Below are 22,928 nucleotides of genomic sequence, written 5' to 3' on the forward strand. Positions count from 1 at the left end.
AGTTGGCTTCAAAGGAGTTTGCCCTGTTAGTTTGTAGAAGCCAAACAGCTAGACCATCCAATTCCAATGCAGTATGGGTCTTCGGTAACCACAGCTCTCCCTGCCAGATGCATCTGTGGTTCCCAAAAGCCCACGCCAGCTTATGCTACAATAAAATTGGTTAGTCTTAAAGGTGCTACTGGACTCTTTGATTTTGCTGCCACAGACTAACACGGCTAACTTCTCTGCATTTAAATTTAAAAAAGCATCTTCAACTGCCTCCTGAAGATTGGCAGCGAGAAGGTCAAGTGTACCTTCCCGGGGGTATAGTTCCATAATGTGGGACTGCCACTGAAAAGGCTCCCCCTTGTGTACCCATCAGGTGAGCTGCTTTAGCTGATGGGACAGTCAGGAGGGCTTGTTCCTGTGCTCTAAATTCTCAGGCACAAACATATAGGAGAAGATGAACCTTCAGATACCCTGGTCTCAAGCTATGTAGGGCTTTAAATGCCAAAACAAACACCTTGAATTGTGCTCCAGAGTGAACTGGTAGCTGGTGTAATCGCTGTAATATATTTGGTCCTAGACACTCATTTTGTTCTGATTTGGAGTGGTATCGGTGTTGCGTCAACTGAGCTGCAAATGAAAACGTGTGCATTTCTTTTTACTTTGCCCGGAATCAGTGCATTTTTTTGCCTACTACCAAAGTGCAATATGACTGGTTTTCCGTAAGGTCTGTAAAAAGGGTCCCATCCATCTGGAAGCTTGTATGTAGTGGAGCCTGAACTGAACCTATTACCAAAAACTCACTTTCACAGAGTCCTGTCATCAGCGGCTAGAAGTTGGTCTGCTATCTAGCAATCCCCATTTGTGCATGTTGCGGATACTTTGGTCATCCACGGCCATCTTTCTTTGGACAGGATAGCTAGCATGACCGTAGGTGGACATCATCATGGTAACGTGATTATATGGACCCTCAAGCAAAGGAGAAATGGTGGAGAAAAATGCCAAAATATGAGAGTGGTTGGTAGGGTTATGAAGCAAACAACCCGCAGGCTCATTAGCGCAGAAGGTTGCAAACTGGAGGAGTCGTGTTATTGCATGCGACCACTCGGGAATAAGTCCCATTGACATCTCTAGACATTGCATAACATTGGACAGCATATCAACAGCTTCTCCCACTCTTTTGATTCTTTTCTCCTGCTGCTGTGGCCAGCCCTAGGATTAAACCGATGTGAGATTGGCTGGTTTTTATGTAGCCCCTATGGCTAAATGCTGAAGCAGATGGTTTTCCTTCGTAAGCTGGAGCAGCTGATGTGTAAGGATTTCCCCCATATGGCCCTGAGAGTCCTACACCAACCACGTCCCCCCCCCCCGACATATCCTGCAAATATAACTGGAAAGATGCATCATCCTGCAGTCTTTTGATTACGTTTGAAGTCTTCATTGGGGTTTCTTTCCAGGTAAGTAATGTTGAGTATTTGGGGAATCTATACCACTGAGGTAAAATAATAGAACTGGAAAACATATGTGGAAGTTGCTGAAGCACCTCATTCAAAGAGTGACAAGCATCACACATGAAAACAGCCACAATTGAGCCTTTGAGGGAGGTCTTTTGGGACTGGAGAATCAGCCTGAACCGTGGTCTGACCATTATCTACTGAAGGCAGGGGTGAATATGGCCTCAACCCCCTGCAAAAAGTGCCGTTAAAAGTGGTCCGCCTGCAGAGGCTCATGGATCGTTCTAGATTCTAAAATGCTCTCAAGGATATGAGTATTCCAAACACATACTCGGAGCAGAACTACAAGTGACAAAAGGCACAGGTTAGACCCTTGTCAGCTTCCCTCAAATTTTGATGGGAAATGTAGGCGTCCTGGTCTTGCAGCTTGGCTCTCCGACAGCTGTCCAATGGACTTTTCAACTGTCACTTGTCCAACATTCTGCCAAGCTGCCTACATTTCCCATCAAAACTTGAGGGAAGCTGACAAGTGTCCAACCTGTGCCTTTTGTCACTTGTAGTTCGGCTCTCAGTTGAGGCTGTGGTAGAAGCTTGGAACATGAAGCTCCTTGAAGCCATCAACAAGATTGCTCCTCAACGTTTCTTGCCTGTGGGACAGAAGGCAACGGCTTCTGAATGCATTGAGCGACACTGTATAATCCTCCCTGAGACTCAGTGAGAAAGGCAGACTAAAAATAATGTACATAACATAAAAAATAAAAGGAAGATGTGGCAATTCTTGTCAACGGGCCACCTACAATGGCCCTCGTCCCCAGCTGCTGGTACTGTAAGCCTGAGTTAAGGATGCATCTTTTTGTTGTGCTCCTCTTTCTTAAACATTTTGTGTGTAATTGTGGTTCACACAGCTGGTCTGGACCGTGGCAACACAACACCACCTGCTGGGCAAAGTATTTTAGGCAGTGCCTTATTCATGTCTCCCATCTGCTGGGGTCATCTGATCAGTTTTGTACCACAGCCAGCAATGTATACTTGCAGGTTTAATTCCACACTTCAGACAAAAAGGAGCTTGCAATCGCAGTGCTATCCTAAACGTGTATATTCAGAAGTAAGTCCTATTGAGGTCAATGCGTCTTACTCTGTTGGGTGTAGATTGCAGAAATTTGAAATCAAGCGGAAATTTGATCCAGAATTAAAACAGTTCTGCTGCAGCATAGTAGTTAAATGGTTGGGCTACCAAACAGCATTCTGCTGGTTTGACTCCCACTACTGCCATGAGCTCTGCAGGTGGCCTTGGGTCAGCCACTTCTCTCAGCCCCAGCTATATTGTTGGGATCAGGGCTCATTTTGAGGGGGAACGCACAGGAACGCAGTTCCGGTAGTTCTCCAAAAAGGTCACATGACAGGTGGCCCCACTCGCCTGATTTTTGGCCATTTTGCTCCCATTTCAGCCTGGATTGGGGCCGAAACGGCCCAATTCGGACCCAAAATGGCCAGGATCATACCTAAAACAGCCAGGATTGGTCCCAAAACGGCCAGGATCAGGCCTCTGATGGGTAGTGGATCACTCCTGCTCAGCAGTGGCCCAATACTGACCATTTTGGGCCTCTTTTTGGCCATTTTCAGCCCCCTTTTGCCATTTTGGGCCCAATTTTGGCCCTGAATGGCCAGGATTGGGTCCAAAACAGCCAGGATAGGTGATGTCAGGGGGTGTGGCATATGCAAATCAGTTATGCGAATGACACACTTCTGGTGATGGAAAGGGGCATAGCATATACAAATGAGTTGTGCTAATGAGTTATACCAATGAGTTCCTGCAGCTATTTTTCTAGGAAATGACCCCTGGTAGGGATAATAACAACACTGACTTTATTCACTGCAAGAATCTATCCAGAAGGGACACATCATTACTGTTGAGACAAAACATAAGCAATTTGACACGACATCGTAAATGACAGTAACAGAGCACAGTAGTATAGTCTACAGTCCCTATCCCTTCATCAAAGCATCTCTGAACTATTTCCTTACAGCACAGCCCTATTACTTGTATAAAGTAAAGAGGAATGGTGAACCTACCTTCTGTTCTTTGTCACTGATAATACAATCTCTGCCTAATTCCGTTTGAAACAGCAGAGTAATGAAGAGTTTTGACCACAAAAAACATTGTCATCAACTTGCACACTGTTAACACTGGGTTGGGTCCTGTCATTACCTTCATCAAATAAAAGCTTTCCCAAAACCACATAAGCTGGAGGAACTTGATCTGCTAACGGCAAGATACATGCCAATGTCTTAGCTCTTCTTTTAGTTAAAAGGTGTAATGTAGATGTTTCTGTAAAACATGTTAAAATGGGTACAAGAAATTAATCTTGGCTAGCAAATTTAGAGGCAGTGAAGAATGCCAGGTCTGCCTAAATTCAACCCCCCCCCCCCCCGCTTCGAACATCACCTAGTGAAATATCCCTTGGAAGCTTTAAAAATTGCAAAGTATTGTAGAAAAAGAATTATAGGTCATGGAGGATAATTCAGTATTGTCAAAAAACGTAACACCTAGTAACTCGCAAGTACTGAGGATCAAAGATTTCCAATCTAAATATCTTACTTATTTGATATCAGTTAATTCCTCTGTGTTCCTCTATTGTTGACTTCTACCTGTGAGTGAAGACTTTTTTAAAGGTTCCCTCCCTTGACCGATCACCCAACTGCATGTTCGCCATCTCAGTGGTATATCCCAACCCAATCCCCCAGACACAGCCTCACCACAGTGGCAGGAGTGGCTTTCTTCCAGACTGGAGCATTAGGGCTGCCCCGGTGTTGATGAGTTATAGTGGCTAGAGTGGTGGACTAGGATCTGGGTGACCCAGGTCTGAGTACCCATGCTGCCACGGAAGCTTGCTGGCTGACCTTGGGCCTGTCCCATTCTCAGTCTAACCTACCTCACAGGGTTTTTGTGAGGGAAAAAATGGATAAGAATGTTGTAAACTGTTTCGGGTCCACTGGAGAGAAAGGAGGGATATAAATGAAGTAAAATTATATATATCAAGTAAAATTATGTATGTATATATTTATAAAAATAAATGTTTGAAATGTTTTAATATGGAAACCCTGAATTGGGTAGGAAGGCAGCATAGAAATATTTTAAATAAATAATAAATATTTTAAATAATAATTCCACATAATTCTTGCCACTAACTAAGCACCTCAGAAGAAATATAGTCGCCCTTTACTTCTTATGTTAATTCCATCCAGGGGTCATTTTGTAGAAAAAGAGCTGGAGGAGCTCATTAGCATAACTCATTAGCATAGCCCATCAGCATATGCCACACCCATTGACATCACTGGAAATGTGTAATTAGCATAACTGATTTGCATGTGCCACACCCCCTGGTATCACCCATCCTGGCTGTTTTGGACCCAATCCTGGCCATTCAGGACCGAAATTGGATCCAAAATGGCAAAAAGGAGCTGAAAAGGGGCCCAAAATGGTCAGAATCGGGCCGCTGCTGAACACTAGAGTGATCCACCACCCATCAAGAGGCCCAATCCGGGCCGTTTCAGCCCCAATCCAGGACAAAATGGGCCCAAAATGGCTGAGAGTCAGGTGGGCAGGGTCACCTGACATGTGACTTCTTTGGGGAACTGCCAGAACTGCATTCCTGTACATTCCCCCTCGAAATGAGCCCAGATTCCATCTCTCTTTCTCTCTTTTGATGGCAGCTATGAAAAATACTGATTTGTCTCAAAGCTTATTTGTGAAGCCGCGCTGCTTGTTAGAAAATGGTGGATCAAATACTGGCTTCAGGACTTTTGCTTTTAATATTCTTAGTTCCTTTCCCTCTACCTCATCGCTGCAAACAAGTCATTTTCATTGGGACCAAGGTGGACTTCACAGGCTTTGATATGTTTTAGCAACCAATCTCTGTGGAATAACTGAAAACCAAGCATGTGTCACGGTTTAACCAGCATTTTCAGATCAAATTTCACAGTTTCTCAATGTGCAGTAAGGACTTTGACCCAGTTTGAGTCCTAGCCATAATAAGAGATTGGTGTCTGAAATTTACATGGTTTTAATTTTGTTTACATACTGCACTTTGGATTCTGTGTAAAAAAGCATGCAAGAATGATCTGAGACGTCATGCAAATATTTCAGGTTGCTGGTGGGATCCTCTTTTCATCCTCACACATTCTTACTATCATCCGCAAACAGACACTGAAACTGTTAGCGAGTGGCCTCTTGCCACTTTAAAAATTCAATATACTGATGTTGTCATCTACTGGCACAGATGTAAGGTAAAGGATTCACATTTCATGTGTGCAGGCTTGTGCTAAATTTCTGAATTACAGTTTGTAAGACTCAGACCACTGAATCTGGAACCCCAAACAGCATTAACCTTGGAAAGTTGGGGGATAGGAATCCAGCAGTAGAATCTGTGGCAGGGAGAATTTCTGGTGACTAGGCCACACCTCCGTGCCTTATTTACACTTCAAAACCACCGTTCAAACTTTACTTCCTGAATGTTGCATGGATCAGATTTACCAGCTGAATGTGTAGCAATGCCCTAGATCACATATCCTCATCTCTACCAAGATGTTGTTTCCACCCTATTGGGTACTTCTGGGTCTCTCTATAACTGTGCCAGTCCAACAGGCAGCAGAAGGCAGCTTCCCACCACCCTGTGACAGGTGATAAACGCTGAAGTTGCTGAGGTGAAGAGGGTGAGAAGGTGGCCCAGTTCTGTACAGGTCAGCTTGGGAATGATGGCTGAGACTCAAATGCCCGCCAAGCTAAGGGTGCCAGTTGTAATGAAGAGAAAGGCATTTGCCTTAAGAAAAGACACACATCTATGTGAATCCCATTGTAAAAATCTTGAGTTACATCCTGAAAGGGAGATAGTCAAGTACATGGTGATAAATGAGGAGCCAGGATGGGTGGGTTTTAATATTTTGGCCTGGAGCCCTAAAAATCAGTAATGCGAGATCTTTTGCTATCAGCTGTGGGAGCTGATTTATGGCTTTGCTCTATCTGACTGACACTAGGTAATGCTATTCAGTGTGGCTTCTATTCACTTCAATTCTTAGTTCTGGGGCAGCTGACCTGGGCCTCATGCTGATGCGGCCAAACTGGAGGGCCCTCAAGCACCAAGCTGCTGGGGTTGCCAGCCACCACTGCCCTCTCTGCTGCTGTCGCTGTGACTGCAGAAGTGATGATGGTGAGGTTTTAGGCAAGAACCAGGGCCATCAGCTGTGGAGCAGCAGGAGGGGGGCCCAGGCCATTATTGGCTGCTACCTGTATCTCAGGCAGAAGCCATAGCAACCAATTGTAGGGCAGTGGGAGAGGGCTCACCTGACCTCTTTCCAGCTGATTTCTCCAGTTGCTGCCTGATGCTACAGGAGTGGAGAGGGATGATCTCTTCATCCCTTGCCCTTCTTGGGATTGTGGTGGCAGCAATGTCACTCTGTCAGCTGCCGGCAATCAGCTGTATGACAATTGTAGGACAATCAGCTGATTTCTGCCCAGTGCTGTGATGCTACCCCAACTTGCTGCAACCCAAGGATCCTGTCGCCCCATCCTTGACTTTTGCACAACACCCCAGAATCACAAAGACTGCCCCTGAACTCTTGTGCATCATCTCCAATTAATCTAAAAGAACAGAACCGCTAACTATTAGCAAAACCCTCAAGCTGGGCCTAAGGTTCCTTCTGTTCCTTCTAGTATACAATCCCTGTTTACCCTGGACAATCCCCCAAATCTGATCCCTGTCCCTGGAAAATCCCTGTCTTTTGAGAATTCCTTGTTAAAATATAATTAACATTAATAATAACATTTGATTTATATACTGCCCTTCAGGACAACTTAACTCCCCCTCAGAGCGGTTTACAAAGTCAGTGTTATTATTATCCCCACATCAATCACCCTGTGTGGGGGGGGGGGGCTGAAAGAGCCCTGAGAGGGCTATGACTGAGACCCAAAGTCCCCCAGCTGGCTTCAAGTGGAAGAGAGGGGAATCAAACCCAGCTCTCCAGATTAGAGTCCTGCCGCTCTTAACCACTACATTAAGTGTCTGTTGCTAGCGCTGCTCTTTCCGATTTCTGCATCTTTCATGAGGTCTCCAAAAGTTAAATCTGTAAATTGGCCACAGGTGGAGGCATCTTATCTCTAGTGCACAGGCATGTTAATGGGTGAGCATGAATGCAAAGGTGCCATGTACTTCTCAGCGCGCTGATGCTGGGGTATATACTGAACTATGAAGCATATAGTCAGACAGGCATATCTTGAAACAAAAGGACAAACACAGACTTGGCCTTTAAGTGAATGGGGGATAGGATATTGCACAGTAAACGAATTCACAGTACATTAGGGAATTTGGGAGAGCTCTCTGTATACCAGTTAAAATCCATTGATCTAGATTACTTAATGCTTGTGAATGAATCCTTTTTGCACCCTTTCTGTTTAACATTCTTGTTCCTGCAATTAACAATAACAATGTAAAGGTCTCAAAAAGCACAGCAAGCACTGCAAGTTAATTTTCATTACACACCAGAGGTTATAATTGTTTATGTCTACATCTCTTAGCTCCAGCCTTGGCATGTTTTCCCCATGTAATGTTATGAAACTACCGGTGCCATGCAGAATGTTTTTATTGCAGTGACCTTTCTAAATGCTAATCATGACCTGTCAATCCATCATGTTGAGGAAATCATGTAACTTTGATTTGATTATTTGAAGAACTGACTGTTTACAGAACTGTATGAGATCCTCCGTACTGTAAACAATATTGTCTTGTATTGCTGGAAATGTATCAATGCGGATGGTGACAACTTAAGTGTTATGCACTCAGCTGTAAGAACGCAGGCGTCAAGTTTATTTCTCTAAATAAACTTCATTCTTTTCTAACCGCCAAGGCTTGTTGCCTTGGAAAGTTTCTCAGACCTGAAAAGGGAGACATCGGAATGGGCTGCTCAGTTTCCCCCCAACAGTTAGCACGCAGCACTAGAACTTGGGAAGTGGTTTCAGTTCCTCACTCTGCTACTGGATGACTTTGAGCAAGTCATTTTCTCTCTGCCTACCTCTCAGGGGGGTTGTGAGGGTAAAAGCGGAAGGGATACCAATATGTACTACCCTGAATGATAGGACTCTGGGAATGATCTTTGATATAACAATAGGGCTGTTACAACCCTGACCCTCTTTTCGTTTATGAAATGTTGATTATCTGCCCTGCTGCATTGTCTTTGCTTGATGAATACCGCTGATGCTGAGTATCGCTCGCCCGGTGTGTTTGCTTTCCTCTAGCAAGATCTACTGCACCGGGGAGCTCCTGAAGCAGGTTCAGCTGGCCAAGCTCTTCAACGATTCCAAGCACTTTGTGGATATGCCGCTGCGGGAGAGCCCAGGTAAGTGGCCGAGCTTCAGCCAACCTGCTGGCATCCCGCTGTGGCCCTGGATGGGGCTCCATGTTGAATTCTGCAGGCCTGCCATAGGAGTACATGCCCTTCAACTCTCTGTTCAATCTGGGACAGATGACATTCCTTCACATTTTATAAAGAATCCAGACAACATTGGCTGATTCCGCACACGTTGGATAATGCACTTTCAATGCACTTTATCAATCATTTGAGGTGGATTTTTTGTTCCGCACACGAAAAAAATCTGTTCCAAATGATCTATAAAGAGGATTGGAAGTGCATTATCCAATGTGTGCGGAATCTTCTATTGTTTCTAACCTTTTGGATTCCAGCATTTTCTTTGTCATTTTTCTACCTTTTACACAACTTGATCTGTAGTAATGTTTTTAAAGATTAAACCCAAAAGCAATGAAACCCTGTCTGGTAAGGGCCAGCAGAGCATTACTGAAGAATCACAGGGCTACTGTCCTTTTAAATTTTCTTTCTTATTGTGATTCTCTTTTCCTTCTGGGCTTAACTTCTTGTTTCCTGCTAACTGAAGTGTCAGCTTTTCAGAAACAATCCTTAGTTAACAATTTTCTGTTCCAATAAAAGGAAGGAGGATTGTGCGATTGTGCCAGAAAGGGAGGGGGGAATTAAGGAGCAATTGCTGTTTATTTTTTCATATTTGTTTGTTCAAGCATTTATACCCCACCTTTCCACATAGTTCAAGGCAGCTTACCAAATAATTTTTTTAATTTCCAAATTAAAACCAAGATAGCATCTCTCTCTCCCCTCTTTTTTTAAATTCTTTTTTTCTTTTTTCAGAACAAAGAGGGGTACAGAAAAAAGAAGGGGGGATAATAGGGTCAAAGAAACAATAAGATTTTGCACAAGAGTTGTTATAATAAAATACAGAGTACACATATCTTAATCAGAGTTCATCAGTATAACATCTCTTATTCTAACTCCTGTGTATCTTCACAAACTAAATATGATCTTTTTCCTACACAGTATTTAATTTTAGATCGACTAAAGGTCAAAAAAAGCGGTCTCCATGTACATTCTTACTGCTATATCTTAATATGGTCTAATGCTTCTGTACAGATCATTTCTATTTAACTTAACTATTATGCCAAAGTTTCCATATCATGCATTCTACCTCATCACCAGGGCTTTTTTTCTGGGAAAAGAGGTGGTGGAACTCAGTGGGTTGCCTGCAGAGAAAATGGTCACATGGCCGGTGGCCCCGCCCCCTGATCTCCAGACAGAGGGGAGTTTAGATTGCCAGCCAACAAATGGCTGCCTGAGCATCATAGTTGGAACATGGGGACATATTAATATGAGATATTAAAGGCACCCATAGAAACAGGAAGTGACTAAATACCGGCTAATTCAGGGATGCGATGGTTAGAAGAAAAGTCTTCCACGAAAAGAGGAGTCAAGGAGGAAATTAAAGGGGAAAGGGCAGGGACAAGCAGCATTTTTGCTGAACAGGATTTACTTTAGTGTAAACATGTAGTAGGATCTTGCCCACAGAGATAGCTATGCAATGTCATTGAGGTAGCACTCCAAGCCTATACCCAAAGATGCTCACTGGCAGGCAGAAAGCCATTCCCAGAAGTAAAAGGAAGAAAACAAAAAAAGAGCAAGAGCTCAAACGCTTGGCAGAGAATAATCTATTTGAAACGCATCGTGCAAATCTCAGAACACCAATCGGCAGCATTGCAAACGGTTTCCTCCTATTTTTGTGTGCATGAGCTCAGCTGGAGCTATTGTTCCTGGGTTTATGCGGCTGACAGAATACCAGAATTTCCTGCTTTGGTAATATGCCTGGAAGCCTTGCTAGATTAAACTCAGGCTCCAAAATACCAGTATGTACATTGCTTGGAAACCAGAAGTTACATAACAGGCTGAAAGACCTTGGATAGGTTTGGTCAGCAATGGGTTGCTGCTGAGACAAGGAGAGCCATTTGTGCATTAAAACAAAAGCTTCCGGGATGAACTATGCCTGTCAATCATCCTTCCTCCACAGGACATAAGAAGAGCCCTGCTGGGTCACACCAAACATCCACTGAGCCCAGCATTTTGTTTTCCAGAACACCTAAACAAATGCATCAGAGAAGTCACATAAGGAGGACATGTGTATATGTTTAATTGTAGCTTTTTAAGGTTTGCTTTTAATTATATAAAATGTTTAATTAAAAAAAACAAAGAAAAAAAACTAAGTAGGACATGAATGCAAACAGTCCTCCCCGTTTGTCCCCCACTTGTATTTAAAGGTAGAATGCCTCTGAATATGGAGGCTCTATTTAGATATCATAGCCGTTGGTGGACTTATTGTCCACTTCTTATGCACAAATCTGTTGACTCTCCCTTTCGAAAAGTATGATTTGTTGGTCGTTGATGCCATGTGGAAAAATACACTATTTTGAATCTGGTATGGGTTGGTGCTTGGTGGTAGAAACTGGGCCTCTGATGGGTGAGCCGGGCACAAGCCATGCATAAGCTATACATGGGACCTATTGTCTCCCCCCCCCCACACACACACATTTGTCATTTCGGTATTGGCAGAACTGCCCCTAATCTCAGCTCTGACAACCCTTCCCTTTCCCCCCAGAGGTTGTCCTAGAACACTTTAAGCAGCTGGTGAACTCAATGCCCGGTGGGGCCTTGTCTAAGCAGCAGATGGTGAAGTTTGTGGGGTCCCACTTCTCTCCGCCTGGGAATGAGCTGGAGCCCTGGGAGCCCCCAGACTGGACAAGCAGGTAAGCTTCATTCAGCCAGCCTTCTCAACTTTGACCTCCTCTACATTTCCTCCTCTAGTAGAGCTACAAACCTATATTTGAGGCAGCGTTGTATAGTGGTTAGAGTATCAGACTGGGGAAAGGTGGGTTCAGATCCCTGCTCAGCCTTGTAGCTTGTGGGCTGCTCATTCTCTCTCAGGCTGGCCTACCTCACAGGGTTGGTGGTGTGAGGATAAAATAGAGGAGAATACAGTGCACACCGCACCCTTGCAGGAAGACTGGAATAACAGTGTAGTTGATGCTTGCACTCCTCTTCTATACGCATTTAAGTCTGGCACTGTTCCTTTGCTGCTGATGCCCAGGTATAGCCATCCACGTCTCCAGAGTGGGACTTGCTCTCCCATGTAGCCCGTCTGATTATAGAGGTGCCCGTGTGCTTTTTAAAAAGACTGCTCAAAACTGTGCAAACTTCACGAAAGGTCATATGCCCTCACGATACTTGAGCATTTTTTCCTTTGGAGGAATTGACAGAGCTCATCGTGGGATGCAGGATTCCAACCTTCTCCAATGCATTCCAGTTGGTTGTTTGGAAAAAAGACATTTTGGTCTTTGTTGAGAAGACAAATGCAGATAGTCAAAATCGGGTCAATTCCAAGTGGTGAGAATTCTCTGTATTGTTTTCTGCCACCGATGCAGAGGCGTGCATGCACTGATGCCGCATGTGAAGTTTTCTCTGCATTTTCCTCCATCAGTCCCTCATGGCTGCCATTTCCCCTGCATTTCTTTTTCCTGGTGACTCACTGAAGGGCTTTTTAAACGGGAAAGAATCGGTACCGAATGCATCTCCCAAGCATCTAATTAGTAAAAAAAAAATCAGCCTGGGGATTTAATTCTTCTCCCAGCTTCCAGGCCCTCCCCAAAGTACATTAGTTATTTATGGAAGATGCAGCGGCAACGTGCATGTTGTCCTCCATTGGAGAAAAAGGTAGCTTTGAGGCAGGGCATTTCAGGCCTGGAAATGGCACAAGGAAGAAAGTTAAATCTTGTTGTGTCCTTCGATCTTCCTGACTCTTCTTCTCTCCTGTCCCTTTCTAGTCCACAGCTCCTCAACAGGATTTCAGATCCAAAGCTGCGGTCTTGGGCCCTGAAACTGAATGTGATTTGGAAACAGCTGGGAAGGAAGGTAATCCCAACGAAGATCCAGAATTGGAGGCTGGTTGTGCCTACTGGAGAGGCTGTAGTGGGTCAGGGGATAGGGTGGAGGCACACAATGGAGGCGTCATAATACACAATTGCAGCTTCAATTTGGGAACCGGCAAAGTGCTAGTAAAACTTCTAAGAGCTGCTGTCCCTTTAAATTTTATCCTTTCCCTCTTTGCTGTCTGTGCTTCTCAACTTAAATAGTCCCTCAGATCAGTACATTCTTATTGAGGATGGGGTGGGAGAGTTGTTAATAATAGCTTTTCTCTTTGAAGCCAAAGCAATGGCTCATTGTTTTATTTTTCATGACTTGTGATTTCCTAGTTGCACTTACCCTAACAAAGAATAAAGAAAATTGAGCTATCGCTTTGGCTGCAAGGAGAAAAGGATCCCCAAACAAGAACTGATAAAAGATTCATTGGGGAATGCTGCAGCAAATGCCAGGGAACAGGAAGTAATTAGTTAAGCTGAGTAGCAGAAGGGCTGTGAAGCAACAAAGGAGGACGGCGAAAAATTTAAAGGGAGAACGGCATGGAAAAGCAGCACAGGACTGGGGCAAAGTAAAACATGGTAGCAGGATGCACCGCCAAATTTGAATGAGGAAATATAACATTATATGAAGCGCCATGTGGAACCATGATTTTAATTCTGCTTGCTGCTGTTGTGGACAAAGCGTCCTTCAGCAATGCGTAAGTATCTAACAGTGCAATCCTAAGCAGAGTTACTCTAGTCTAAGCCCATTGATTTATATGGGCTTAGACTACTGTAACTCTGTTTAGGATTGCACTGTTAGTGTGGAAGCAACTGTGGGATGGGAGTATCATCTTGAGTTCCAAAAAAGAAAGGCAGGTTAATGAATAAACCACTTTACGTTTCAGGTTTCGGCAGGGGTAAAAATTAGCCCCCAACTTTACTCCCTGATGTATGTGCCAAACCCACTGATAGTGCCGGGAGGTCGATTCATTGAGTACTATTACTGGTGAGAAGCATGGAGGGGGGTGGGATGGAAGGGCTGTGTGGCATGCCCAGAAGTTTCAATCTCCAAAAGTGTGAAAGCCAGTTGTTGTGCTGGTTGCCCCAGGCCTTGCCTGAGCTCCCTTTGACTTTCAGGAAGGCCCAACCCTCTTACTCTATGGAGGTAACCAAGCAGGGGCTGCAGATTTTGTGGGGAGCAGGAGCTGGACAAAGGGAGCTTGGGGTGTGCTTTTTGGACTCTAGATGTCTGTGTTGCAAATGAAGATCTCACACAGTTGGGTTCATACCCACCAGAATGTCTGTGGGAAAGAATACATGTATTTTTTGTTGTAGTTTAGTGGCCAGGGAGGTGGGTCTGGGTTTAATTTCTTTGCATAGAAGTGCTGGGGCTTAAATTTGTAAAACAGCTATGCCATCCCTCAAAACCTTTCTTCTTCATGCTAAGTGGGGAAAGGAGGCAGCAGGTGTGGTCAGTGGTGAGGGGGAAAGCACCCTGTATATGCCCAGAGGAACTCTTTTTAGTACTAAAGGTAAAGGGAGTCCCCTGTGCAAGCAGCGAGTCATTACTGACCCATGGAGGGAAGCCGCATCACGACGTTTTCTTGGCAGACTTTTTATGGAGTGGTTCGCCATTGCCTTCCCCAGTCATCTACACTTTACCCCCAGGAAACTTGGTACTCATTTTACCAACCTTGGAAGGATGGAAGGCTGAGAGCCAAGCTACGCCTTACACAGGTTGGACACTTGTCAGTTTACTTCAAGTTTTGATGGGAAATGTAGGCGTCCTGGTTTTACAGCTTGGCTCTCCATTACAGCTGCAAGACCAGGATGCCTACATTTCCCATCAAAACTTGAGGGAAGCTGACAAGTGTCCAACCTGTGTCAGGCGTCACTTGTAGCTTGGCTCTGAGTCAACCTTGAGCCGGCTTCCTGAACCCGGCTTCTGCCAGGATCGAACTCCGGTCATGAGCAGAGCTGGGGCTGCAGTGCTGCAGCTTACCACTTTGCACCACGGGGCTCCTCTCTTTAGTACTACTAGTTTCCATTTAAGAATTCTGAGCTTCACTGACTGATTTTGGGCTAGCCAATCTCCGTCGCACATTAGTGTCCCTTGGCTATAAAATGGGACTGGTGTCCACCAAATCGGTGACCTTCTAAATCAGTGGTCTTCAGGCTGGGCTGGGCACTTAGATAGGTTATGAGGCTCTACCTGTTGGATTGCAGGGCCTTATCGTGCTGCATTTTGTTTTTTACTGCTGCTGCCTGTTGAAAGGACCTGCTGCTAATTCACTTCAGTTGTGAGCAAAGGAACTGTGCTCTAGCCTCTCTTTGGGTCAAGTGTCCAGATCTGAATCCTGACAAAAATTTCTGTGGACAGAGGGGTTACAAGAGTTACCTCTAGTCTGGCAGACCTCCACCCCCATGTTATTCCTGGGGTCTCTGGCTACTCTTGGGCAGCACGGGGCGGGGGGGTGTGTGCATTCTGGGCTGCAGTGGGAGGGGGAGCTGGGTTCATTGTGTTCTGTGGATGGAAATCTTTCAATCTGCTGAAATTCTAGGCAGGATCACAGCCCAGGTCTCTACTGAAGACTACTTCTGATAGTATCAATGAAATAGGGCGTATGTGTGTGTGTTATGTTTAGGTGGGTAGCTGTGTTGGTCTGCAGTAGAAAAGCAGGATTTGATTCCAATGGCCCCTTAGAGTCCGAGCTCCCTTCGAGTCTGAAGGGAGCTCTGACTCTTGAAAGCTTACACTCCGAAAACATTGGTCTCTAAGCTGCCACTGGACTCAAATCCTGCCGTTCGTGTGTCATATTAGATGCCTCTCCCTGCTCTTGTCATCTCGAGTCATTTCCGTGCCTGCAATTTGTTTCTCGAGCTGGGATTATATGATCCCTGCCGTTATCCTCCAGAACATGTTACTGGGCTGCCCAATTGCCCAATCTTCCTGCATGGGTACGTTCGTATTTTCACGAGTGACACGTGGGAAGGTCTATTGTTGCCATTTTCCTCAAGGACCCTCAAACACTACAAATGACCCTCCACCTGGATGGTGAGTGGTTAAGGCTCAGCGTCTTCCTACAGGGATTCCTTCTGGGTGATCGAGGGTTTGCTGCTGTCTGATATGGTGGCCACAGCCAAGGGCATGATTCAGAACTTCCTTTACCTCGTGCACAAGTAAGAAACATCTGGGGAAGAGGTGGACCAAGGGCTGTATTGCTCCTGATACCTTGGAGAAGGCTGGAGAGGAGGAAAAGAGATGTTTGGGCCTGTGTTAGGGAGAGGGCGTGTCCTAAACATCTACAGCTGGCACATGCCATGTTCCAATGCGCAGCCCCCATGCAACCCGCATAATGTGTCCTCCACACTGATGCTGCAGCCCTTGCTTCTTAACAGATTCGGGCACATCCCCAACGGAGGTCGCATCTATTATGAGCGCCGGAGCCAGCCGCCCTTCCTCACCCTTATGATGGAGAGTTACTTGAAGCATACCAATGACACGGACTTTCTGAGGTAATGGAACTGGTTCTCCCTCTCTCTGTGATGTGAAAAGACAAACAAGATTGCCGGGAGGCTGTGAGGCCCTTTATGGCAAACGAGTGAGAGGATGGATCTGGTAGGCATACCTGCTCAATTTCTTTATATATAAAAAATTTCTATCCCACACTCCTAAGAATATGCCAGAGGTGGCTCAGTGGGGAAATGTGATATGGGTGGAACACAACCTGGGCAGTGGCAGTTCAAAACGGGGTGCTGCTCAAGGCTCCTACCACTGTTACTTACCTTGTTGCCCTGTAAATACAGCATGGCAAGCCATAGATACTCAGCAGGTTTCCCAAACTCTCTCAGGAGTTCAGGAAATCTGTTGAGCATATGGGGCTTGCTGCTCGGTCCTTAAAGATGCTGGCAGAGGAGAGTGAGGAAAGAAGGAACACAAGATGTCCTAGTTCGTTGACTGGGGGAGGAGACACAGGTTAGAGACAAGGATGAAACATTAAGAATAGTGATGAAGGAGAAGAGCGCTGCCCACCCGTCTGCTGCCTGATTCTGCTCATCCAAACACCACCCTTATCTTCAAGATCCATTCCCTACCGGGGCAGATGCCCCGGGGCACCGTCACTTGCTGCAGACAGCTGCCATTTACAGCCAACACCCCCGCTCTCTTTCCAGAGACAATAGCAGCAGAAAAAGAGTATCAAGTGGTATCACAATAAAATCTAACAGCAAAAACCACGTGATGTGCCTAACAACAATCACAACGGTGTATTTAATACATAAATCACATTACACAGTAAAACACATATACACTAAAACAACAGTTCATAAAACAGATTCCACAACTCACATACGGAAAACCATTAATACCAAAATACAGGTACCACAGATTAATAAAGTGCTGGTGCTACAAATTGCTACATAAATTCATTGCACATTAAATAGTAAAGTGCAAGTGTAGGCAGCGCTGCGCGTTCCGTAAGAGTTCGCTTATGCGAACACCAGTCCCGAATAAAAAACAAGGTCCTGGAGGCACCTTTGGTGCAGCACTATAGTGATCATGCTCATAAAGAAACTGACGTGAAATTTACAATTTTGTATAAAACAGAACTGATTGCTTCCGAATGCAACAAAGGGGCTTAGGAGAAAGGAAACATACTGGATTTTCAAGCTTAACAGCTTGATTCCAGGGGGCCTAAACATTGCCAATGATTATTCATGTTTTCTGGGTTAAATACTATTAGTGTTAGATACATTTAACTGCAAACAAAGTTCCCTTTAAGAAATGATGCTTAGTAGATTAGGGCATGGAGCGGCTGGATATATTAAGCTTGTTACTGAAAATGGTTACACAGCATCAAGAAGTGGTTTTTGTGAATTGGTTCTTATGCATAAGACTGATGGATTTTTAACGTGAGTAATACACATACAAAAGACCACATGGGCACTTTAAAAGGTATACTTACATGTTCAGCATCAATAAGTGGTTTTTGTGAATTGGTACTTACGAATAAGACTGATGGATTTTTAACTACTGTGTGCTCCTTGACAAAGATTATAGGAAACGGGTCACATGAGGATCTAGATAACCCGTCGGAGGACCAACCCTTGAATTTCACACAGCCGTTATGAAATAACAACATTCACTGTTGGACTGTTGCTATCCAGGACCTGTGAAATAGAATATGCTGAGTTGTTCCTATGCACTTGCTCTTTCCAGAGACAGCATCCATCTTCTAGAGGCCGAGTACCGGTTTTGGCAGGAGCAGCGAGCTGTCAATGTCTCTGTTGCAGGCAAACAGTACCTCTTGAATCGCTACAATGTCCAGATAGGGGAGCCCAGGTGAGGTGGGAGATCGCTGTTGTGATTGTTCAACAACCTTGTGCTGTTCTCCAAGCCGGTGTTGGGCCAGGAGCTCGTTCCACATACTTGTCGATAATAACCACATCCTTCTGTCTTCTCTCATTCCTCAGACCTGAATCCTACAGTGAGGATGTGGAACTGGCAGCAGGATTAGATGAAGGTACCTGATGATCTAAATTAGAGATGGAATAAAGACCTGCTACCTGGAACTGGGAACAGAGAGACGGGTTCAGCCTTGGCCAGCAGAGTGTTAGCTTTTCGATTTTTTGTCTCTTTAGGTGTCTTTTGCTATATAGCATTTCCCCCGTTTTGAGTTTTGTCATAATAGGGCAGTGCGCAATGAATGACCTGATGTATCATTTTGAGTAATTATCTTGTATTGTCTCCGACTTTAAAAGTTGTAAACTGCTTTGAATCCTGTGTTCTAAGAGAAAAGCAGCATATAAGTATGATTTAAAAATACCTGTTTAGCTGGTAATCCGGGAGGTCTAGTAATAGGGGAAGCAGTTGAAAAGTCCTCTATGTCTCGGCTAGCTATAATTTTATAAATATCTTTCATGTTACCCCCGTAGTTTGAACTTAAAAACATTCACTTCCTTAGTCCTTCCTTGCAGGAAAGGTGTCCCAGCTCCTCTGATCATGCCCTGCCCTGGTCAACCAGTGCCATTAGCTTGCCATTTACAATGGCCTGGCATGTGTGGGCACCACTTGGCTTTGTTTGACAGGGAAGACAGTACAGGAGCTAAAATCTGGGATGTGTTTGGGGATGCTGAAGGGTTTCCTCATCCTACCAGCCTTCAACTATCTTTCCCCCCCCCCTCTTGGTTTTTCACGCAGAAGCCCAGCAGAATCTTTGGGCAGAGCTGAAGGGCGCAGCCGAGTCTGGCTGGGATTTCTCGTCACGCTGGTTCCTACCAGGGCCGCCTCCTCTGCCGGCCACACGGCAAGATACCCAAACCAGCACAGTGGTGCCTGTGGATTTGAATGCCATCCTTTGCAGAGTTGAGCAGCTACTAGCCTCCTTCAACAAGGCTTTGGGTGAGAAGTCCTGTGTGCTTTGCCTAAAGGCAAGGAAGGTGTTGGTGCCTCTCCTTGAGGACTGTCCCAATTACTTGCAACTCATTTCTCCGATCAAAACTATCCAGAGGTGAACTCTGGTGATTGGCTTGGAGCTGACAGGTTTGTCCACAGCTGGGGCAGCAAGCCAAGCAAGGACCCATCACATCCCGAGAATCATCTTTACAAATCATTGTGAACCTACAGCCAGGACCTGTCCTGTTTTTTCCAGCAGTGCCTACAGCAGAGGTCTTCAGCAACTAGTTTGAGAGTTACTGATAGCTTGTCAGCTGCTGTAGAGTAGTCTGTGCACCCCTGAAAATACCCAAAAAAGTATTGCCCAAAGATCTATTTCAGGTTTTTCTTCCTTAGGCTTTTTCTCTGTGCTGCTTCATTTCTGGAGTTCTTCCTAGTCCGTGTTCTGTTTCTAGGCCAGAACCAAACTTGGTAACCTCTCCCACCCTGGGGAGGGGAAAGCAACTCAGGGTATTTTTCATTACTCAGAAGTAGCTTTCATTAAGGAAAAAGTTGTGACCTGTGGCCTAGAGGTCTTAGGAGCTTCATAAAATAATGTCTCCTCTCCAGGGAACGGGGAGAAAGCCAGCTGGTTCCAGGCGGCCCATGAATACCGAGCAGCCGCAGTCCGGGCTGTCCTGTGGAATGATAATGCTGGGATCTGGTTGGACTACAACCTCGTGCGCCAGAGGCACAACCAGGCCTTTTACCCATCCAACCTCACTCCTCTGTGGGCAGAGTGTAGCATGGAGGCAGATGTTGCCAAAAGGGCCCTTCACTACCTGAAGGTAAGCCTCAGCTGCCAACACCTGGCATTCAACCTGCAAGGAGGCCCATCTCTTGGAACGTTGACTATGCTTACCTCTGCTCCCCTCCCTACAGTTAGATCATTGCTCCTTCTGACCCTTATTCTTGCTGTCCTACTAGACTTCTTAATGGTCTCTTCATACTTCTCCGTGTCCCCTCAGGAGACCCATGCGCTGTCCTATACCAATGGGATACCCACATCACTGGCTCATACGGGGGAACAGTGGGACCTTCCAAATGCTTGGGCCCCCCTCCAGTACATGGTGATTGCAGGTAAGGACTTGCCACAAAATAGCCCCAGTGGTGGTACAACCTGGTCTTGTATGCATTCCGAAGGAAGTCTTCCTAAGTGAAGGAGGAATCCCTCGGCAAATAGGCCCCCTTGGGTGGGGGGCAAATCTCCCTCCCTGCACTCCTTCCTTCCTTATCCTAACAACCCAGCGACAGCCTTTTCTTATCCTTATAGAAGCTCCTTGCTTGGGAAGGATGTGTGTTCTCTTCCTACGCATGGCTGGAATTCTCACTGGCGCCAATTTTCCACTCTTGCTAGGTCTGGCCAAGTCCTCCTCTCCCCAGGCACATGACCTGGCTTTTACCTTGGCACAGAACTGGGTGAGAACAAACCTGGCTGTTTACGAGAAATACCACGCCATGTTTGAAAAGGTAATGCTCTCCAGGTCCCACGTTGCTAAGCTTCTTCCCAACCCTTGAAACCCACACTATGTAAGAGATTTTGTATGTCTCATGGATTTCCATAAGTGGGGCAGACCAAAATGGTACAACTTGGAGAAGACATAGAATAGAGTTACCAACCTCAGTACCTCTCCATCCTTGGATATGGACAAATACCTTAGAATACTGGGTGACTGTGAAGGCAGAAGAGAGATTTTGACCTTTCCCCATCAGTCCAAGGCAAGATTTCCCAAATGGATCCAAGTATTAGAACTTGTTGGATACAGTTAGTCTTGGTTAACCATCAAGGTGAAGTCTTGTCTCCTCCAGACACATGTTGTTTCATGTACTGGTCATCTCTTGCTTAACTCCTGTGCCCTGTTGAAGACTTTCTTGGGTTACGGGGAACACTTATTAGTTACCACAGCAAAATTGTACAGCTGGGGAAAATGTGGGGTCATACCCAACAAGCATACATGAAACGATGGATCTTAGAAAAAGATAAAACTTGGGTTTGTTGAATACTTTTCTGTGAACAACTGGCTAGCTTGTCTAGCATCAGGTCAATGCAACTGTGAGCTGGTCAGGCATGTTTAGACCCACCAGTACGGCTTCCTGCAGGACAGACCCACAGAGACATCTTGCAGGACCGTAAGGAGAAGGGGAGAGCACAGGGGGATAGGAAGAGGAGGAGGAATCAGAGGAACACCCAGCTTAGACATGGAGAGGCATCCTATTCAGTAAGAAGATCACACACACTCAATTTTGTTCCAGTACAAAGAGAAATGTAGCACCCCTCCAGTGTCCAGGAATGCTTTACTCCAACAGTTGCTTCCAGAACGTCGCCACACTTATCCTTTCACTTACATCTGTGACCCTCAACATGGCACCTACCAATGTGTTTCCTGGTGCCCACCTTTTTCTCCCCCGATGTATAGAGTGAATCCTAGCTTTCCTCCTTCTCACTGGAACAGAAAATCCTTCAGAAGAGTCCAGTATCACCTTTCTGTCTTCAGGGAGTGGCCTCCATCATAGGAAGAGAGAATGAGTTTGGTGTAGTGGATAAGAGCGGCAGGACTCTAATCTGGAGAACCAGGTTTGATTCTCCACTCCTCCGCTTGATGCCAGCTGGGTGACCTTGGGTCAGTCACAGCTCTTTCAGAGCTCTCTCAGCCCCACTCACCTCATAGGATGTTTGTTGTTGTGAGGATAATAATAATATCACTGCTCTGAGTGGGTGTTAAGTTGTCCTGAAGGGAAGTATATAAATCGAGTCTTGTTGTTGTTATTAAGATGCTTGGTTTGGCACCACCCAATATTTTGATTGGTCCCAGCCCAGGTTCAAATCCTGGTTCGTTTATGAAGTTCACTGGAGATACCTTTGACCTGTCACTGTTAACCAACCGGTGGTGGTTGTGAAGATAAAATCATTGGAGAAAGGGTTAGGATTTTTAAAAAACACAAAAGACTGAATAAATACCTAAAGTTGAGGAAGGATGCTTGGTTCCTGGAAAACCTGCTCCAGGAAAAAGAGGGGAGAGAAAGAAGAAAAAGTGCCCACAAAGGGTTCTTGCGCCACACTTCTGTGTTGTGTCATTATAAAAGGCCCCTTCACGGTGACCCTCTGATCTGACCCCTCTCCTCTCTTTCTCCAGTATGATGTAGAAGGAGATGGGAAACCAGGCTCTGGTGGCGAGTATGAAGTACAGGTGAGGCCATTTTCTCTGCCCTCCACCACAGGGATGAGAGGTGGGAAGAGGGTTATGGGCCCCGACACTAGCTCTCGGGAAGCATGCCTCCCTCAGAAGTTGTGCAGGAACAGAGTAGCCTGGCATGATGTTTTCTGATCTCTCCTTACAGGTGGGTTTTGGGTGGACCAACGGGGTGATCCTTCAGCTTCTGGATTTCTATGGCGACCGCCTCAACGTAACAGGTTCTGAGGCCTGAACTGAGGCTTTCATCCAGTGGTTTATTGTGTAGCGGCTGTTTTTGGTTTGGAGGTGATGGTGAGGAGCTATCTTGACATCCCTTTCCCCAGAACCCTCTCCAGGAAAATAAAGCAGATGTCTCTGGGTTCATCTTATGGGTCAAGACAGTCCTGAACTTATGTGAAAGCAGGGACATCAAATAAAGCATGGCTGCGTCCTTCTTTCTCCAGTGCGTTTATAACTTAACTCCCTCCAGATATGAAAAGCTCTGTTGTGTCCGACGGAGGGGCGAGTCCTGCATCTTTTTTCCAAAAAGCAGAAGCCCCCAAGCAAAGCATAAAAGCCGCAG

The 22,928-nt window shown here is 45.5% G+C and overlaps 1 protein-coding gene across 1 annotated transcript; it reads left to right on the plus strand.

The window, feature by feature from the left end:
• The first annotated feature begins 5,943 nt into the window (after window positions 1-5,943).
• Window positions 5,944-22,802, plus strand: LOC129334149 (trehalase-like). Its single transcript, XM_054986083.1, has 15 exons — window positions 5,944-6,119; window positions 8,728-8,828; window positions 11,440-11,587; window positions 12,662-12,749; window positions 13,645-13,745; window positions 15,827-15,919; window positions 16,139-16,255; window positions 17,958-18,080; window positions 18,212-18,261; window positions 18,939-19,139; window positions 19,743-19,960; window positions 20,141-20,252; window positions 20,530-20,642; window positions 22,307-22,360; window positions 22,512-22,802. The coding sequence occupies exons 1-15, from the start codon at window positions 6,025-6,027 to the stop codon at window positions 22,596-22,598; spliced, it is 1,701 nt and encodes a 566-aa protein (XP_054842058.1). The 5' UTR covers window positions 5,944-6,024; the 3' UTR covers window positions 22,599-22,802.
• Window positions 22,803-22,928: the final 126 nt, after the last annotated feature.

This window comes from Eublepharis macularius, chromosome 1 (genome assembly GCF_028583425.1).
Source record: "Eublepharis macularius isolate TG4126 chromosome 1, MPM_Emac_v1.0, whole genome shotgun sequence".
Lineage (NCBI taxonomy): Eukaryota > Metazoa > Chordata > Lepidosauria > Squamata > Eublepharidae > Eublepharis > Eublepharis macularius.

Bases quoted from the DNA above. Each gene is read 5' to 3' on its own strand.
- LOC129334149 (XM_054986083.1), top strand. From the start codon at position 6,025: ATGTTGTTTCCACCCTATTGGGTACTTCTGGGTCTCTCTATAACTGTG. The intron at 8,829-11,439 runs GTAAGTGGCCGA...CTTTCCCCCCAG, and splicing joins GCCGCTGCGGGAGAGCCCAG to AGGTTGTCCTAGAACACTTT. The intron at 20,643-22,306 runs GTAATGCTCTCC...CTCTTTCTCCAG, and splicing joins ACCACGCCATGTTTGAAAAG to TATGATGTAGAAGGAGATGG.